This window comes from Sciurus carolinensis, chromosome 5 (genome assembly GCF_902686445.1).
Source record: "Sciurus carolinensis chromosome 5, mSciCar1.2, whole genome shotgun sequence".
NCBI lineage: Eukaryota > Metazoa > Chordata > Mammalia > Rodentia > Sciuridae > Sciurus > Sciurus carolinensis.
In genome coordinates this window covers 167,704,146-167,723,205 of record NC_062217.1, presented here as the reverse complement: position 1 = coordinate 167,723,205, position 19,060 = coordinate 167,704,146, and the positions used below count along the sequence as shown (strand labels likewise).

Here is a 19,060-nt window from a genome sequence, read left to right as displayed (position 1 = left end):
ACAGGCACTTGAACAGAGTGTCGCTAATCACAGAACAGCCATGCTGACCCTACTACAGCACCAGGGCAAAGGACCTTAGGAGGAGAGACAGCTCAGAAAGCTCAGGCGGAGCTTAATGGATAGGACTGGAGATGACTGGTTAGGGCCAGTTAGTTGTCCACATGCAGGGGAGCCCAGGAGTTCAGGTTGCGCTGGACAAGAACACCTGTCGCCTGGATCTCACTGCCTCTGCCTGGCAGGGAGCCCTCGGGCTGACCCTGAGGTGAGGGGCACGCGATCGGCTGGTCAGAGCAGAAGCACATGGCCCCCGGGCCCAGCAGACCCCTGACACTCGCCGGCATGCCACGATCTGCTCAGCCTCTGGTCCTCAAGATGACACCCGACCAGACGCGGGTGTTCAGCCGCTGGCGCCCGGTGGGCTGAGCGCCTGGGAGGAAGTGCGGCTTCACCTGCCGTGTGCCTCCCTGCTGCTGGGAAATGGTTTGCACATCTGCTCCATCTGGAGGCAGCCCCAGGCTCAGTACTCACACTCGAAAGTTCATAAACACAAAATTCTGAAGAGGACTTAAAAAGGGAAAAAAAAATGTTCTTATTGTTTTTAACAGTTTTTTTGTGTGTGTGCTTTTGATTCACTGATGGTGGGTTTGCTAGGATTTGAACCCATGGCTCCGGGTGTACCAGGCAGGTACTCTCCCACTGAGTCCACCCCAGCCCTCCTATCACTTTTAAAATATCAGAACAATAATATTTCAGAACGAAAAGGATATTAGAACTACCGCACTGAGCCTGGTCCTTCTAAGGATGAAAAAAGTGAGGATCTGAGAGATTTGGTTTAAAAGCTTCCCCAAATGACATTCAGCTCTGACCCCAAATACACTGGCTTCATGAAATGCAGGAGAAAATGACTTAATGAAAGCTAACTTTATTACACTGGGAAGGAGCTGAATAGGACCAGTGAAGGAATTAATGATCTCTAAGCTGCCAAAGTCCTTTGTAAAATAAGGAGCGGAATAAAAATACATAAAACACTGAAGCTGTTGAAGTGAATGCAGGGATACTGACCTAGGAGTGAGTCCCTGTGACCTTTATGATGGCCACCTGGTGCTCTCAAGAAAGGAACAGCAGACTTCAGGACCTATTTGAATCACTGCCCTCCCCGAGTGTCTGTCTGTAAATGAAACTCATCTTACACACCCCGGCTTTTCCTTACAACTAAGAATTGTTTGCAACTGAAATTCAAAGGTTTGTCTCTCACTGATATTTTAAGATTGGATATTTTTAGATTCAGTTTTGCTTCTCTCACATCATTTCCCACTTGCTACTTTAGAGAGGATAAAGCCACTAGAAATCACAAACTGAGATGTGAAACGGCCAAGACCCAGAAGGCAGGGCCTTCAAACCAACTCCAACCGTCAATCCACTCAAGTCCAGGGTCCTGTGTGACCCGCAGGCCACTGTCTCCTGCTACAGACCTGCAGGCCTCCTGCCAGGGTCCTTCAGGCCTCGTGGCTGGGGGTGGGGTCCTGCCACCTACCCAGGCTCTGGTCCTCCCTATAGTCAGTTCCCTGTTGCCAGGCCTCAGGGCTGGGATCTAGCAGGATCCCTGTCCCCAGGACACCCAGAGGCTGACTATGGGAGGAGTAGGCAGGGTAGATACAAAGCTCGGAGAGCTGTGGTAAAGAGGCCATGCAGGGGTGAGGACCAGGAGCCAAGATGAGCCAGGGCCCACTGCACACCGAGCTAAGGCTGTGGAGCATGGCCCAAGCTTGGGGTTCTGGGGTGTCTGGAGCCATCAGGCAGGAGAGGGTCCTCGGCTGGGAGCTGTCCCATCCAAATCTGACAGTAGGCAGTTCCTAAGCCCCAGAGAGGCACACATAAGGGAGACATCATCCCCACACCTTTGTCCCCCTCCACAGAAGGCACCATCAGGCACCACGTGGCCACTCCTGCCACCAAGTCATGACTCGGTCTCCCAACCCTTACTACACCAGCTCTGGGCAGCGCCTGCAAGTTCTCAAACTGGCCTAAGCTGAAGCCCATGAGCTGGTCCTCTCGTCACTCCTCTTCAGACCACTCTCAAGGCTCTGGGGACATTTCCCTCCTCAGGCCTCTGCCAAATGGTGGTGGGCAGAGAGGCTATGCCTGTCCCTCACAGCATAAGAGGAAACAGACTCCGTCCCAGGCTGCCCACGGCCCAATTCCTGCTCAGCTCACTTGAAGTCCAGGCACCTGTTGGCATAGGCCATGACTCTTGGGGCCCTCAGACACGGCGTGACATCAACACGCCAATTCCCCTCCGTGGGAGTCACTGCTGAGACCAGCTCCCATCCCAAAGCTCGCCATTCGTATGACCTTGTTCCTGTACTACCAGAAGCATCCTGCAGTTTTTATTGCGGGTCCCCCTCAATGAAAGGGCCAAATAGCTCTGGGGATCACAATCAGAATGTCACACAAATGAATTAAATCAATGTGCCCGTGCCTTGCACCCCTTGGAAAGCCACAAAGACAGGACGTGGCAGTTCCCCTCAATCTAGCTCGTGCTAAGCTTGGGGCTGCTGCACCGCGGATCCAGCAACCTGGGTCAGCTTCACACCCTGGGGACAAACTGAACTCAGTTTCCCAGAAGCGTGTGGGAGGAAAGTAGTAACGGGGCTACAGCCGACACCCCAGCTCCTGGGAACTCTTCCTCATTTGTAATGTTCTCTAACGGGAGAGTCCCCTGCTGTAGTTCCTCAAAGGGGCGACTCTGCTCCATCAGTCTGAAGAGAAACATCAACTGAAGCTGCTCTGAGGAACAACCTGAAGCCCTTCCCACTTCCTGCTGAATCTTGTCCCCTCAATACGATGGCCTTCGTTCCAAGGGAATTCATTTTTGTGTTAGCCACAGCTCAAGACCATGCTGCAAAAACTCAGGGCCACACTGCTTGCAGCTGAAGGACAGGGGCAGAAAGAAGAGCAAACCGGACACACAGCTGCTGCTTTTCTGTCTACACGCCAGCAGCTTCCAATGCTGCTGGGGGAAGAATAAACCCACAGGGAGGTTCTTGCTGGAGTCACTGGGTCACCCAGAGAGAGTGTCTGTTGTCTGTGGGCCACAGACTCCAGATGATGTCTTGACCCAAAGCAATACAAGTTACCCCAGTAGAGAAAAGTGTTCCTTACAGTCAAGACAGTTCTACCTGGAGGGAATATTCCTTTTAACATTTGCTTCTGAAACACTTCAGGTGGTGGCTCGGGCTGCCTCTCTGACCTACGCTCAGTGGATCCATGTGACGTTTATTTTCTAAATCAAAATCAGGACACATGGTCTGAGAACAGGCTGTGCCTGACGGAAGTTGACTGTGATTTGCCTGTTGCCCAGGACCCACCTGTATGCTGAGGCAGGAGGCAGGCAGACCTGAGCTACCGAGAGGGACAGGCTTGGGTCTGCCCCGGCGTCCCTCTGAGAGGAATCCACCACCTAAGCCCTTCTGATAGGACACCAAGAAACAAACCGAGTGGAGGAAAATATCCCTCACCGCTTAACGCTTTCTACAACTCTGACTTCCGTGGAAATTCAACCTTCGTTTTTGGTTTGGCAACAAGAACAAAAACATCACTGATTTCTTTTTACATTCTTGTGTCTGCCCTGTGTCCCAGTGTTCCCAGTCTGGACACCCACCGTGTGACTACCTCTCTCTGAGAGGGGTTTTCCTCTTGGCTGCAGCCAGAGAGACACACAGGTGAGGCCTTGGGGACCAGCGCAGCCGCTGGATTCCAGCACCATCATGTGGCTCGGTTTGCCCATTTGTAAAATGAGACCTGGACCTGCTTCCCCAGGAGACACTGGAAACGTCTACCAGGTAAGAGGGAAAAGTGGGTACTGGCCCACAACAGCCCCTTCCTTTTATTGTACACCTATTATGTGCCAGGCAGGGGCTGCTCCCCACACACCATCTGGAGCCCCCACTACAACCAGCATGCTTGCCGTGATGAGCCTCAACACACAGGTAGAAAAAAAGAGGCCCAGAGAGGTTCATGAACTCACTCAAAGCCACAGAATAAAACTGGGGTCCAGCTCTAGCATCACATACCAAGTTCCCTGGGCTGAGGGACCACGGCTAGATGGCAGCCTGGACAACACACTGCCTGCCTATCATCATCACCGACTCCTCATCATTCAGAAAACTCACCCCAAACCTGGAAGCCAGGCAGAAAGATGTCCACGCCCCGTCAACGTGACACTCAAGTCCTGGGTGCTGGCAAATTCTGTGCCAAGGCCAAATAGCTGGCTGCCCCTTATTACAATTTAAAAACAAACAACAACAACATGTTCCTTGGGTGAGGGCCAGGTCAGTTCTGCACCGGCACCAAGAGGCCAGCACCAGCTGCAGGGACAGAGGCCAGGCCGTGCCCTGCAAACCTGAAGTCTTTCTGCCTGCCCTTTGCGGAGTGGACTGCCACCGACCCCTCGTCTAGAACCTGGCCCAGGGCTCCACGCAGGCCGTTTCCACTTCCTGCGTACTGCTGATTCTCAGTAAAGTCCCACGTGAACTCGTCGAAAACAGAAAAGCTGCAAGTGAGTTTTATTCCATAGAGAGGCACATGTTATCTGCAGGAAGGCAAAAAAAAAAAAAAAGACAACCTCCAAAGTGGTGATTTTCTCATCCTGCCCAGGATCAGCCGGTTTCTATCAACTCTGCCACCTTCTTCCAGGCTTCCTCATGCCCCGCCCCCGTGCCCTGCACTGGCTTCTCCGATTCCTCCGCCTAGCCAGCACCACCATCTGCCGGGGAGCGCACTCTTGAGTTAAACAGACCTCAGGCATGTGCTCAGCGTGTGTTTATGCAAGAGTCACACTTTCAGCTTTTTGGAAATCACACTTGGCCAGGCACCCACAACGCCTGGCTGAGCGACGGTTAGCAAAGCAGCCGCTGGCCCACGTGGCACACAGCATTCTCAGAGGGCAGCACACTGCAGCCGCAAACCGGTACCTTGGCGTCCTGGTGGCTGCGGGAAGCCAGGGCGATCTGCCTGGCCAGCTTCAGGGCTTCTATCCGCATGATGGCAAATTCTAACTCCTCCTGCCCAAGGGGTGGGGGATGAGCAGACCGCGCGCGGGGGAGATGCATCAAGACAGATGTAATGTTTTCCGCACCCAAGAAATGAATGTACCACGTGAATGCATCATGACAGGTACTCGGGAGAGACACACGCTTGGCTTTCTCACAATAAGCACCTCAGCAGATCATGAAACGATGTTTAATTTCCTTTTTTAAAAATTGCCCTTTTAAGCCTCTACAGGGAAGCTATGCGAACATGAAGTGATTTTTGAAATGGATCCAATTTTTTTACTGTACTATAGTCTTTGATTTTTCCTTTTTTTTAAAAAAAGTGAACTTGGCCAACACTTTCCATGAATGAATGTGTATCTCTCAAATGACTGCGAGCCATCTCTCCAGGTTTCCTTTCAAAGTTCTAGTCTAGGGATATCGAATTAAGTTGTCAAATTTAAAATACAGAGTAGATAATCATTTTTCGTTCCAGATGCTAGACTTGAGTCCAGATGTTATCTCAACAGGATTCTGAGATTGCCTAGCACATATAAACAATCAGGCTTGGTGGTGACCTCATACCTTTGGTTCAGTGAATGAATCACAGAAACAGCTGTTAGGGTTACTGATACAACTGAAAAATGATGGTTTCGGCCCAGTTTCCAAATTGAAATGGAAATGGTTCCTTCAATATGTAATTGCATAATTTTATATAATTTTGGCATACTGGCTAAAGCACACCACATATCAGTGCTTGAGGGGAAAGACATTTCATCTGGAACATTCTCAGCAGCTCCTCAGTATGTCCTGCCTCAGTCCAGCTGGGACTTGGGGGTTCATTCTCTACTGAGGTTTTGACAAACTCCCAAAAGGTCACACATTGGCTACAAACCTGAAGTTTCTGAGCAAATACTGGGGGGTTCTTTTCTGCTAAGTCGGGTTCCAGATAGTCAAGCGCACCACAGAGAGAGGCGGGGTGGGCCAGCCTGCTGAGAAGGGCATCAGCAGAGGCAAAGGCACCCTCAGGAGCTGTCTGAGCACCGGCAGAGAGGACACGGAGGGAAAAAGGAGGAGAACACGGTGACATTGAGGCCAGGCAAGGACCACACATCCGCTTGCTGGACATTTCTGCCTTCAGGCTAAAGGGGCATCCAGAGCTGCCAGTGCTCGCCCATGCTGCCAGTGGACATCTGGAGACCGGCAGGCCCACCCCCTCCCCAAAAGCACAGCCTCCCCACCCTCACTCCCTGCTTCTTTACTTGGAAATCTCAGTGGGGGGAGGCAGAAGCTAGCTGATGGGTTTTCAAAACCTAACATGACTCGTCAAGGCAACAGCTCCAAGCGTAAATACCAAAGGAAGTAAGGTTTTGGTAAAGGCGATTTTCTAAACATCTGGTAGATCAGAAAGACTTCGAAATCAGAAGCCAACTTTGCAGAAGGTGCTCTGTGGACAAGCCCTCCACAGCATTTATTTGCGAGGCTGATTCACATCTAGACCTCGTTGTGCCCGTTAGTTTCCAGTATTCCACCAGCCTCCAACTGCCACATATGTACGTACGTGGTAGATGCTCAATAAACGTTTGCTGCGTGGGATAAATGAAGTCTCCTAATGCAGACCAAAAATACTACACAACATCAGTGGCTCCAAACCCACTGGGGATTGCTAGGAGGGAAGTAAAGGCAATGAAATGAATTTGCCCAGAAGAATGGTCCATTTAAGATGCGTGGAGACCCTCATACTTGCATCACATACTCAAGGGAAACACAGGCCCTGGGGGCTACCAACTGGAGAAATCTCCCATCACTGGGACCCAGGAAAACCACTTGAGCTCTAAGAGGAGGGTGTCCCTGCTCTGTTACCAAGGTGGAGAGGCACAGTACTGGCCAGAGGTGGCTCCAAAGCACAGTACAGTTCCAAGGGGAGAAAAACAGAAAACAAATAACCCTGGGGGCAATTAAAGCACCAAGGTGACAGCTGCAGGGCTGCCCTGGTAGGAGAGGAGTCTTTGTCTCAGGGCGGTGCTGTGGGGTCCCCCAGGAGGGCTCCTGTGGTCTGGGGTCAGGGCAGGGCCACAGCAGGTGCCAGGTGAGCCTGATGGCACCCAGCAGGCCCTGGCCTCAACCCCAGCGATCTCTGGCTCCTCCGACTCTACTTACTATTTCAATCGCCTCTGAAGAGGTGCCCAAGGCCATGGCCTCCAGTTCTTTCTGGGAGGACTTCTCTGGCACCTGTAAATGTGGCTCTTGGCTGGAGGCCAGCCCTCGTGAAACAGGACGCTGGATTTTTGCTGCAGCATTGACAAGGGCTTCGGTTTCCTCAAAACTTGACCTGTGGGAGCAAAGGCCATCTTTAGAGTCTTCTCCATGGAAATCCCACTGAGGTCAGCCAGGAGGCCCTGAACCAGGCAGCATCCCAAGGGGTCTTGGTCTCCAGGGCTGTGTCCCCAGTAGAACATGGGCATGTCTCCAGTGGCCCTGTGGCCTCTAGGCTGGGCAGCCACACCCACCCCAGGAGCAGCTGACGAGGAAGGGACAGGCCAGATGCCCCTAGGGACAAGCTCTGGAGTCACACAGAGGCCTGCTGCTCAGCTGTGCACTCCGGGGAGCGACGACACCACATCCTGCTTCCTCTCCTACAAGACAGAGATGATGCGCCTCTGCTGTGCCTATCACTGCAGCAGTGTGGTCACCATCTCGCCTCCCAGGCAGAATCTGGTCTGCAGCACCCTCAGTAAGCCTGAGAGGCCAAGCGAGAGCAGGCAGACAGGGAGGGGCCTGTCCGAGTCCTAAAGCAATGCCCACACCTCCCCCATCAGGACGTGACCCTGACAAATGCGAACGCCAACATCCATGTCAGCATACGTGTATCCAGCACGTTACGTGTGCCAGACGCCCTGGCAAGAGCTTTCCACACAGCGCTGACCCGGAAGCCGGGCACTCCCTGCCCCTCGCACAGCTGAGGGAGGCGCTGGGGCCTCTCGAATCTTCCTAAATCCCACGTGGCCAGTCTATTACACTGCACTCAAGGAAACTGAGGCACAGGTGGGCCAAGGGAGTCACGTCGGGTCACACTGCCCACGTAGGGTGGAAGCAGGACCCAGATTCTGAACGACGTGCCGCGCTGTCCCCCATGGGGCCAATGACAAAGCTGCGTGTAGATTGGGCAATGGGGGGGGCTCACGCAGTCAGCTGCTGACGGATTTCACCTTAGTCAAAGGGCCCCAGTCGTGAGACCAACACGTGTGCTGTGTGAACAGAGACTGGAACGTGGGCTGCCCCTGACGTCGGGACCACAGGGTGAGGGTGCTGGGCTTCAGGCCTGGGGGCAACTAACTAACTGTGAGGGCGGAAGTCATACCCTGAACACGGCGTCGGGGGCTCTGACATCCGGGTGGGAGACTTGACGGGGCTCTCCTGAGAGGTGTCGAACATAAGGTACAAGGCTTGCTTCTCCGGGGCATCATCGACCTGCTGCAGGGACAGAGTCACAGGTCAGCTTGGGGAGATGGACACCAGAGTGCTCCTCCATGGAGGGCAAAGGACTCTGTGAAAAGTCTTCACTTGACTCAAGCAACCAGGAAGATAAGCAAGAGCTGGCCAGGAGAAGGGCAGGGAGGAAAAGAGGGGCGTGGGACTGGTGCAGGTGGGGACGCACGCGGAGGGAGGACGATCTGGATGGTCCTGCTGGGCCACACCATGTTCAACTCATTCTTATTTACTGACCACCCTCAAACTGGCCACTGAGGGTAAACAGAGGGGTAAGATCCCAGCCTAGCGCTGATCGCAGCTGCATGCAGGAGACCAACAGTGACCCAGTGTGACGAGCCCTGCCATCGAGGCACCAAAAAGAGACAGAGCAACAGGTTCAATGTGAAAGGAGGGGGCTCCTCTCGGACAGGGATGGAAAGGGCATGAACAGAGAGCATGGCGCAGGCTGAGGCCCAGAATCCTGAGTGTCCAGGCTCATTCAGGGCCTGCAGAGGGGCTTGGCTGGACAGGTACAAGAGGGAGTACAGTGAGGAGCTAAGGGGGAGGATCTGAGTGGCTGGGGACCATATCAGAACCCTCAGGCCTTGAATGTCATGCCCAGAAATGGGGACTTGCTTCTCTTAGTGATGGGGAGACCCTACATCTGCCCTTCTGGGGGTCCCCAAAGAAGTCCTTGCAATGGCCACTGGGCATGCACCATCACATCACAAAAACCTCTGGTGGTTCCAATATTCCTAGCAGGGCACGTTCCTCATGAAATCCATCCTCAAAGTCTGCCACGCACACGTCAGTAGGCGGTGTACAAGAAGGACCTTGTGGTTTGGTCCCATTAAATCAACAACATCAACACACGGGACTGTTCCACTTCAGTGGTGAAGTGTCTCCCCCTCCATATTTATGCATGTACTGTCAACTATCAGGGACACAGCTGTGGCCTCAGGGGGAAGCAGACACTCTCTGAGCAATGCATCAAGAGATAACAACAAAGCCCATGATGCACTATCCTGGAGCTGCGATTCCGGTCTGTGACCGGGACGTTTCCTGCCTGACCTTCCGGTTTGCTGCAGTTTAGAAGCAGCAACCCCAGTATCTGTGAACAAACACATGGGAAGAAAAGATAAGAGCAACATGTCCAGGGTCATTCAGTGTTGCAACAAGCCCTCCCATGCATCCCTGGGTCTCTGAGGACATTGCTGGACAACAGCACAGAAAGAGGTCACGGCCAGGACAGAACACCCAGGCAATAGTACTTAAGCTGGGGAAGACAGCTGCCAATCATTACCCATTAAAGTGAAAATGGGGTGGGGGAGGCTCAGAACCACTTAAAGTGAAAAGGGGGTTACCTACAATTGTCCCTCAATATCCACTGGGAATTGGTTCTAAGAGCCCCCTGGATACTAAGTCCTTTATATAAAATGGCATGGTATTTGCATATAGTCACTACATAGTCCCATATATTTTAAATCAGTCCTAGATTACTTATAATACCTAATATGATGTGAATGCTATGTAAAACACTTATTATACCACATTATTTAAGGAATAATGAAAAGAAAATGAGTCTAAATATGAGTTCAGAACAGATGCATTATTTTTTTTTCTTTCTTTGATGGTGCTGGGGGTGAACCAAGGGCCTCATGCCCGCCAGGCAAGTGCTCTACCACTGAGCTACATCCCCAGCCCACTTTTTTTAAAGAACGTTTTCGACCTACAGCTGATTGAATCAGCAGACATGGACCTACAGATAGGGAGGGCCAACTGCAATTTGTAGAAAAGAGCTTAGGGCACTTTTAAAACAACCACCTCTATCCCACCCACTTTGAAAGAAATTTTGACCAGCTCTTTCTGGGTCTAGGGAAGTAACTGCAGGAAAACTCATCAGTTTCTCCCGAAAAAATACCAAATGACATGGGCTCAAGTACAAATCTCAAACTCCCAGGCCCCTTTCACCAGTACCCAGGATGCTGTGACACACAGGCCCCACATGGGCTCTGAGCTGGAGTCGCTCCGCACAGGAGAGGTCTCTGCACGCTCAGAACAAGTGGAAGCATAGGAAGAACTTACAGGTAAGGAGGAGCCGAGTTTTTCCATATATTCAATTTCATAGGAGTTTCTGTAATCCAACTCTGCAAAGAAACACAAGGGGAGATCAGTGCTTCAGACACAGCTGGAAAGAACCAGCCGAGCCAGGGTGGGGAGCCAAGGTGGGGCACGGAACAAGGCTCTGCTTTTGGCAACGCCCACTGACCAGGGACTTGTGATACACAACAGGGAGGCGCAGCCCAGCTGCTGGCAGAGTTGGTGAACTTCTTGCTCGCAGGGACTTCTGCCATTAGGGAATCTGAGGGAGCCCCCAAGGAACGGAAATAGTGAGACCAGGCACAGGCCGGGCTTTGGGCAAACCTGAACCCTGTGCCGAGTTTTCAGCTGAGACAGCATGTGCATTTTGGGTGACAGCTTTCTAACTCTCACATGCAGCACACGTAACGACATGTCCTGATGACATCTTGGAGCTGGCCCTGTACCTGTCCTCTGTGGACTCAACCCCAGCTCCACTCCAGAGCAAGGGAAGGACAGGGATCATTGTTCCTCCTGTGCTACTCATAAGAGAAGCTTCGCAAATCACTTGAATGTTTCCAGGTGGCTACAGGGCAGATCCAAACCAGATTTTCCAATACAAAGACTACTAGAGCCCAATTAGGCAGAGAAGTGACTTATTTCAACTTGGTGGCTTTGGGCTGCAAAGAAAATTCCCGACAATTACTGGAGACTAGAAACTCCACAGCCTGCCTGAGGCACCTAGGAGGTTCCTCACGGAAACTCAGTTCTGCTGCTTAACTAAACTCCCTGTCCAGCACCCACCAGGGCATGGCAGGTATGGTAGTGGATGCACCTGAAGGGCACTTTGTTCTTGCAGAAGCCATAATATGGAGCTACCAGATACTGCTTTACTTGAAAAGAAAATCACAATGTGACAACTGACCTCACTATATTAAGCACTAGTGGAATCCGTAAAGCTTAAGGCCTGGTGGAGCTGAATCTAGAATGTTCCCAAAGGCTCACAGGTCGAAGGCTTGGTTCCCAGTGCAGAGGTTATCAAGAGGCTGGGCTCTGGGAGATGACTGGATCACATGAGGGCTCTGACCCTATCAGGGATTAATAATCTGAATGGACTACTGGGTGGTCTACTGGGCAGGTGGGGTGTCGCTGGAAGTAGGTCACTAGGGTGTACCCACAAGGACTACCTCTGTCCAGGGCCTCTTCTTCCTCTCCCCCTTTCTCTGCTTCCTGGCTGCCATGAGTTAGGCAGCGTTCTTCCTCCGTGGCCTTCTGCCACAGTGTTCTGCCTCAACTCAGGCCAGAGCAATGAGCCAACTGACCATGGACTGGAAGCTGGCACCATGAGCCCAAAGAAAGTTTCCTCCTTTAAGTTGTTGAGCCAGGTATCTTGGTCAGCGATGAAAAGCTGACTAACTCGAGGCCTCAATTTTTATTTTTATTTTTTAGATAAAAGTAAATGTAAGTAGCAGTTCTGGTGTGAAGTTCTTTTACTTCTGCGTGTGGCCAAAGGCGCCACTGAAACAGTGATTCTTCAGTATGTGCTTTAAGGAGGGATCATCCTGGGAGATTTCTTAAAACCTACAGGCATGTGTGGTTTTGGGCTGAACCAACTCAAGAACCTCAGCCTGCGGACACCACCACCAGAATCCCTCAATTGCCGGGTGGAGCTAACACTTCCCTCTAGCGGGCACGCCTACTCCTGGGTGACGCTGGTTTTGCAGATGCATGATTAGAAAGACTCTTCACCTCCTGAAAGTGTACCCTGGAGATGTGCAGAGACTAGAGCACAAACCACCTGGGGCTGAGCGGTCGGTTGGAAAGCAACCCCCGACTGCTGTGAATTTGCCCCAACCTGGAAGTATTAGTTTATGAAGGCTCAACACCTGAGAAGCAGGTGGGGACACAAAAGGATTCCCAGGGCTTCTGCCAGGTGTATGGTTTTCTAGGCATGAGATCCCAGAATACCATTTTATTTTCTTATTATAGCTGGTTAGAGTTGAGGAGATAATATTGAGTCAGCTGCTCCTTCCAAGCTTATCATTAGTGTCCCCTAAGCATTATACAGCCCTGCATTATTTAACAGAGCATCTGTGAGGCTCTCAACAAGCAAGGGACACCATGAGCCTGTGGCCTCCGACAAGTGGCCCACACCTGGCCACCAACTCTCCTCAGGGCATCCCACCTGGATGCGCAGCTTACTCCCTGGCCCCCGAGGCTGGGTGTGTTCGGGGTCACCAGGCTCGCTTACCTGCCTCCCCTCCACCTGTCAAGAGTGTCCCCATTCGTCCCTTCAGAGACAGTGCCTGACAGTACAGGGTGATTTCCAGTATTCTGAGGACTCATCTCACTGAAATTGGCTTTAGAAATCTCGCTCATCTGCTTTAAATTCTAATCCTCACGGGGAGGAGAGGGGGTGAGGCCCTGTCCAACTGCAGCCCCTTTCTGCACCAGGCCACATGCAGGCTGCAGACCAGGAGGGGCTACTCCAGTGCATCATCTTAGCTCCTGGAAAGCCCAGCCGCTGAGGCACGGGGCTGCATCCGGCTGGAGGCCCACAGGCGTTTCTGAAGGGCCTTGCGTGTCCGAGGACCACTCTTGGCAGTCACTGCACACTGGGACGCGGCACACGGACAGGACCTGACTGCTGGTTTTTCTGACTTCAATTGCTGAAGCTTCACTGGGAGACTGGGAAGACCCCTGGGCAGCAGGACCGAGGAAGTCAATTTACCGGCTTGCTCCACGCCTGTCCACGCGAGTCTCAGATGGAGCTTGAAGTGCCACACTGTGCTGGCTAAGATGAAACGTGTGAGAGAAAAGCCCTACAACAGGTGGAGGGGATTGCGATCTGATGTATTACTGCTCGTTGCCAGTATTTTCTGGAACTTTGAACACAAATGATACTATGTTCTGGGGAGAAGAAAACGGCCCTCCAGAGAGGGAGGAGGTGGCTGCTCCCAATTTCCTCACCATCTCTCTTCTAACCGTCAGTCCCAATAGACTGATGGTGCCCACCAATAAATAAAATCAGATTAGAGCCAGGTGCGGTGGCACACACCTGTAACAGCAGCAGCCCAGGAGCCTGAGGACACCTTCCCTCTGCTGGATGTGGAAAGAGGGGCCCATACAGCTGTGCAAAGGGGACAGGGAAACTGGGTGACCACCAAAGGACCACATGGACTTGTGAAAGTGTACATAACGGTTCCACCCTAACGTCCTAGGACTAAAAGGAGGTGAGGCCCAGAGGCTGGGTAGCCCAATGACAGGAATCCTTGAGCTTGTCCTCCCTGGGGCCTGCATGGATTAGGTTTGCTCCCACAGCAGCATGCTTGAAAAGACTGTGCAAGAAAGGCCTCCATTAAACAAGGCCCAACACTTGTAACTGTCAATCAAGTCACTAATCAGTGGGAGGTTATCCGAGTCACCACAGTGAGGTGATGTTTTACAGCTCACACGTGGTATGGCAAGCACCCAGCCATTGCTCTAAACTAGTATCCACGAGACCCTGAAGCTTTTCACCACTGCTCTAGTGCACCCGGGTGGGAACACAGTTAGTCCACACCCTCCTTCTACAGGGAGGGCAGGAAGCATGGTCCATGTCGCTTCAGTAGTACAGGCAGGAAGTCAGGCAGACCTGGTTCTCCCTGCAACAGCCCTGAGATAACAGGCAAGTCCCTTAACAGCGCCAGGTCTCTTTCCTCGTTCTTAAAGTGGGGAACTGTGGAAATTCTCCTGGGCTGGGAGGAGGAAATGAAATCGCATATGCAAAAGACTCAGCACGGTACAGGCTGAGCCAGTGACAGTCCCTGCCTGACTGGTCTCCCCTATAGAACTATACAGAATTACACAGAGTACTAAAGTATTAGGACTTGAATATGTGTTCCAATGGTAATTGTTATTTCTAACCCAACATTTCACTTTCCTGTGCTTGGCATCTTCTGTTTAAGAAAGTCTCTGATCACAGCTGCAACCCTGCATGGCTTCATTCAGCAGCTGGTATGAGTCTGGGACTGCTGAACTTGATCTTATTAAAGTAACTGGAGGGCAGATCCTGTAAGAGGCTCTGCATCCATTTTCCACACCCAGATGCAGAGGGAGCCAGGGCAGGTTCCAGAGGAGGATGCAGGGCAGCCTCTCCTGAAACTGCCCCTGTAGAGTCTTTACATTGCTGATGAGTTTTCAATCACCCATTAGTTAAAACCATAGGCGTGACCTCCCAAGTTTTGATAATTGTTTTCTAAGGAGGCATGTTTAGCAGAGTTTGGTTTCAAATTTATGTATTTGCCCACTTGCTGACTTGTTGCAGAAACAGCTGTCAAATATCACTGAGCTGGTGGGTTGTGTGTTTAGTACGTCAGATGAACAAACAGATGTTACCACTGGATGAGGCACCTCTTAGCTTTAAAAGCATTATTAGGATTTTTGCATTTTCTAAGAAAAAAAGTGCATGTATTTGGTTTTTGATGATAAAACCAAACACACCAGAGACACATCCCAAGATCAAAGGCTTTTTTATGCTTGTCCACAGTGCCAAGCCCAGGGTGGTTTCTAAAGGTTCTTTTTACCCCCCAGCATTTAGAAGTTTCTTGTCCAGCTTAAGAGATGTGAGCCAGCAGGAAACCACAGGTGATCTCAAAATGCCAAGTCCAATGCTTATGCCCAAATGTCCCTGGAGGCTCCTGGAACACAAAACCTCTGTCCCTGGGGCCCCCACACTCATGCTGGCAATGCCATGCAAAAATCAAATCAGCAGTGCTAACACGAGACTGTTACCTGCCCGCCCTGTGCTTCCTTTATCTCAAACTATCTTTAGCCCCTTTAGTTCAGGGTGCTATGGGGACACAGAGAGGCCCCAGATAGGGTCCTGCCTTCAGGAAACACACAGACATGTGGGGAAGAGAGAAGTGCACATGCATCTTCCTTTGGGTAAGTGCCCCAGTGGCCCAAGCATTAAAGGCAAGTGGAGCAGAAAAGGTGGGAACCAGGGGAAGGGGTGGCAGCCATGGCAGACGCTGCTGAGAGAGGGCACGCGAGGGGAGGCTCATGGCTCGGGTGTGGGTGCAGGGCAAACAAAGCTACATGGAGGCCGAGACCAGGCCCAGGGCTTGTGGTGTCAGGCCTGAAGGAGAGGATCGCTTAGAAGCTTCCTGTACCCCAAGCCAAGGGCCAACGCCACAGCTAACCAAAGGCTCTACCCGGGGCTGGGGATGGAGCTCAGTTGGTTGAGTGTTTGCCTCCCAAAAGGCTCTACCTGGCAGAAAGTAAAGCCAGAAAGTCCAAATACATATAATTTGGATCATCCTTCCACTGTCAGGCGGAGAGAGGCAGCTTTGTGGGGTGAGAGGATGAGCACCCTCAATCCCGAGACACCTGTTTCCATTACAAGCTGGATCTCAGCACAGATGCACACTGGCAGCGCCCTGAGACCTCATGGGCACCCAGCAACCCACCCAGAGTGGTTGGACCACACAGGAGCCTCCAGAGAAGCATCCTGAGTTACAAGGAGGACCCCTGCCTCTCTGTCACTGCCCCACCCAGATGGGCAAGGAGGAGGCCATTTAACTGAGCTCTTGGTTCCTTCGTAGCAGCAAAGAAATGGAGGTGGACTTTCTGTGTGATCCTCCTTGTGGTGATGAAGTTACCAGAAATCAAAATTTTGGAAAATAAAATTCAAAACCATCACAAAAGTCAGAATTGAAATGCTGACCACGACCAGGCTTGCCAGTCTCACAAGGAGGCAGAGGAGGAAAGGGATGTGAGGACTGGGGACACTGAGGACATCAGCCAGGGAAAATGGACTCGCCCCTCCTGAGAAAGGCTCTCTCCCTGGATCTCCTGAGAAAGTGAGCACGGAAGCCGACGCGCAGGTGCAGACATCAACGCTGGGTCTGCACCCAGCCTCCCTGGGCTGACTCCAGATGTGTGAGTTTTTCAAGGCAAAGAATTAGACAAACTGAACACAGGACGAAGGACAATCCTGAGACAAGCCAAGTGCCTGGGGACGCTTCGTAGGAGCCAAGCACTGAGGAGCAAGCCTGGGGTGAACCTGTGGCTTGGGGCTTGATTAAAAGGTGTGGCCATACTGTCTGGCCATCCTGTGGGGGCTAAGAACAATAATGGCACCAAGAGACCCCCAAGTGCGTTGACGGACACTGGAGGTTTGCTGTGATGAATGCTTTTCAAAGTCACAGAAGGGACAGAAGCCACAAAGCCAAGGATGAGCAAGCTCTGGTGGGCTCTCAGGACTTGGATTAGGAGGCAGCAGGCTGGTTCTTAGCAGGCACCATGGGATCAGGGGACAGCTAGTATCAAGTTTTAAAACACAGCCTTAGCCTCGAGTGCATGAGCAGCCTGCAGGCGGTCACAACGATCATGATAACGGTTACCTGGGTGAGAAGGGCCTTTCCTGGCCCTCTGCTCCCTAGAGGCAGCATTCTCCAAGGCAGGGAGGGGTTCCGGCCGGCCACCGAGTTGCTTACCCTCTGTGGGCGAATTGAATTTGGTCTCATTTACAAAGGTGGACAGGTCCGAGGGCTGTGGGAAGTCCTGTTTGTCAGCCTCCAGGTCCACCGTCATGCATGTCCACTTCTGATTGGTGACCGCCAGCTTTTCCTCATCTGTCGCGTGGACCACTGCAGAGATCACCGGTGGTGTTTCTGGTGTCGCGGCTGGAGTAGGGTCCTGCAAGGAAAAGCAAAGCCGTCTCTTCTCCCATAGTCTTGGTCTATAACTGCGCCTCTCGAGTCTGGAGCCCAGGATGGGTCCTGGCCGAAACCCTCCCCGCAGCTCCCCGAACCTGTCTGCTCAGACTCTGCTCCAAGTGACCCCTCTAGGAAACACAGTCCTTCTACAAATCTCCCTTTCTGATGTTTACTTCAAGGAGTGACTGTGGGTTTAAAAAAAAAACAAAAACCCCTCACAGGACTTGGTGTCGGTTATCTGAGACGCTGCCGGTTTTATCCCTATGCTGACAGGTTACGCTCCCCGGGCCTTCAGGTTTCCATAGCAGCATCAATCCTCCAGCCTGGGAGGACAGAAAGGGGGGCTTCTGCCATTCTGCAGGAGACGGGGAGCCGAGCGGTGTGGGAACCCAGGAGTGCGAGAGCTGAGCGGCTGCACCGGGGCCCCAGGCCCGAGCTGGGTTCCTAGTGCCTCCTGCAGCCCCAGCCCTGGCAGGACAGGGCCTTTTGCTCATCGGGACGTGGAGGGTCAGGAGGTTTGCTTTTTGGGGTCCAGGAATGGCAGGGCAAACCTGCTTAGGACAACCTCCCTTGGCCTCTGGAAGAGGAATACTAAGGAAGAGGGGCTCAGGAGGGAGCCACGCCCCCACGTGGGCAGGGCTCCTCCCCACTCCGCCTTTGGGGGCTTAGTTAGTTCAGTGCTCCTGATACACATTTCTGTGTCTCAATTTCTTACTCTGCATTTCTTGATCTCAAAGACCTTCTCAGCTTGAGAGTTATGTAAGCATTCTCAGCAGGTTAACTGGGAAAGGGACCAGAACCATTCCGCCTATAGAACACAACTATCACTTTTCCTGAACTTCTGCCTAGTCTTGGGACACACTTCGATTTTTGCAAAACTGACGGGATCAAATCCAACACCAAGGGACCCTCCATGGAAGAGGCAGGAGGGTCTTGGAAACCTGCCCACAAAGAACAGAAGGGAGAGTTCTGTTGACCAGGGTCACAAAAACACAGCGGTGTTAACTCCCCCCACCCCAGAGGGCAATAAAGTCACAAGAATCAAAGACCATTGTACCTGAGAGGGTGGATCAGAGAGAGGACATCGTTTTGGCGACTTTTTCACCCTAAATGTGTCACTGGAAACAGAATGGAAAATGTAAACACAACTAACAGAGCTATAGAGCGTCCAAAGCAACCTGGAGCAGGCCTAAGTCACCCGCCTCCGGCCCACCCCAACATGGCCCAAGACGTCCACGCCCACAGTTTCAGGGACTTTTTAACCGATATTATTTTTACCCCCAAGGGAAAGATCCATCAAGCTGCAAATCTTTAAAGAGATGCCATTTTGGAGTGCTGACCCAGAAAATGAAGCTAAATTTAACTAAATGTTCTTATTTTACAAAGCAAATTTTCAGTGAGCAGATTAATTCATCTGGATTCTTCCAGGAATGTCTGAGCCAACTGAGGTTGGGGGAGGGGCCCTCGGCTCATGACACCAATGAACGGGATCCAGTTTTCACATGGGCAAGGCCACACAGCACTTAATGAGCAGCCACAGGGCCCAGGCAGAAATACAAAGTTCTGGGTCCTCAGAAGGAATGTGCAGGATCTGTCCTGTGCACAGGAGTTTGAAGCTTAAGGGATTCCTGTGCTCCAAAGCCTTGATCAAAGGAAGGGCCAGGGTGGGGGGAAGAGGGGAAGATGATTTTTAATGTTTTCTCTAACCATGGTTAACAGACCAGATTCACGCCTCTTCCCCCATTCTGCTCCTTTATATAGGGGGTGGTGGGATCAGAC

General features: G+C 52.0%; 1 protein-coding gene across 16 annotated transcripts in view; it reads right to left on the bottom strand.

The window, feature by feature from the left end:
• The window catches only part of Tacc2 (transforming acidic coiled-coil containing protein 2), a 177,292-nt gene that overhangs the window by 13,239 nt on the left and 144,993 nt on the right, over positions 1-19,060 (bottom strand). For 5 of the 16 annotated variants that reach the window (XM_047553047.1, XM_047553043.1, XM_047553050.1 and 2 more), the window contains 7 exons: positions 18,339-18,399; positions 16,967-17,261; positions 10,587-10,648; positions 8,392-8,504; positions 7,191-7,362; positions 5,926-6,066; positions 4,974-5,063 (listed from right to left, as the gene is read on the bottom strand). In XM_047553047.1, coding sequence (XP_047409003.1) covers positions 4,974-5,063; positions 5,926-6,066; positions 7,191-7,362; positions 8,392-8,504; positions 10,587-10,648; positions 16,967-17,261; positions 18,339-18,399 — 934 coding nt within the window. The remainder of the gene's footprint in view (positions 1-4,973; positions 5,064-5,925; positions 6,067-7,190; positions 7,363-8,391; positions 8,505-10,586; positions 10,649-16,966; positions 17,262-18,338; positions 18,400-19,060) is intronic. The other 11 variants (XM_047553051.1, XM_047553049.1, XM_047553052.1 and 8 more) reach the window with 7 other exon arrangements.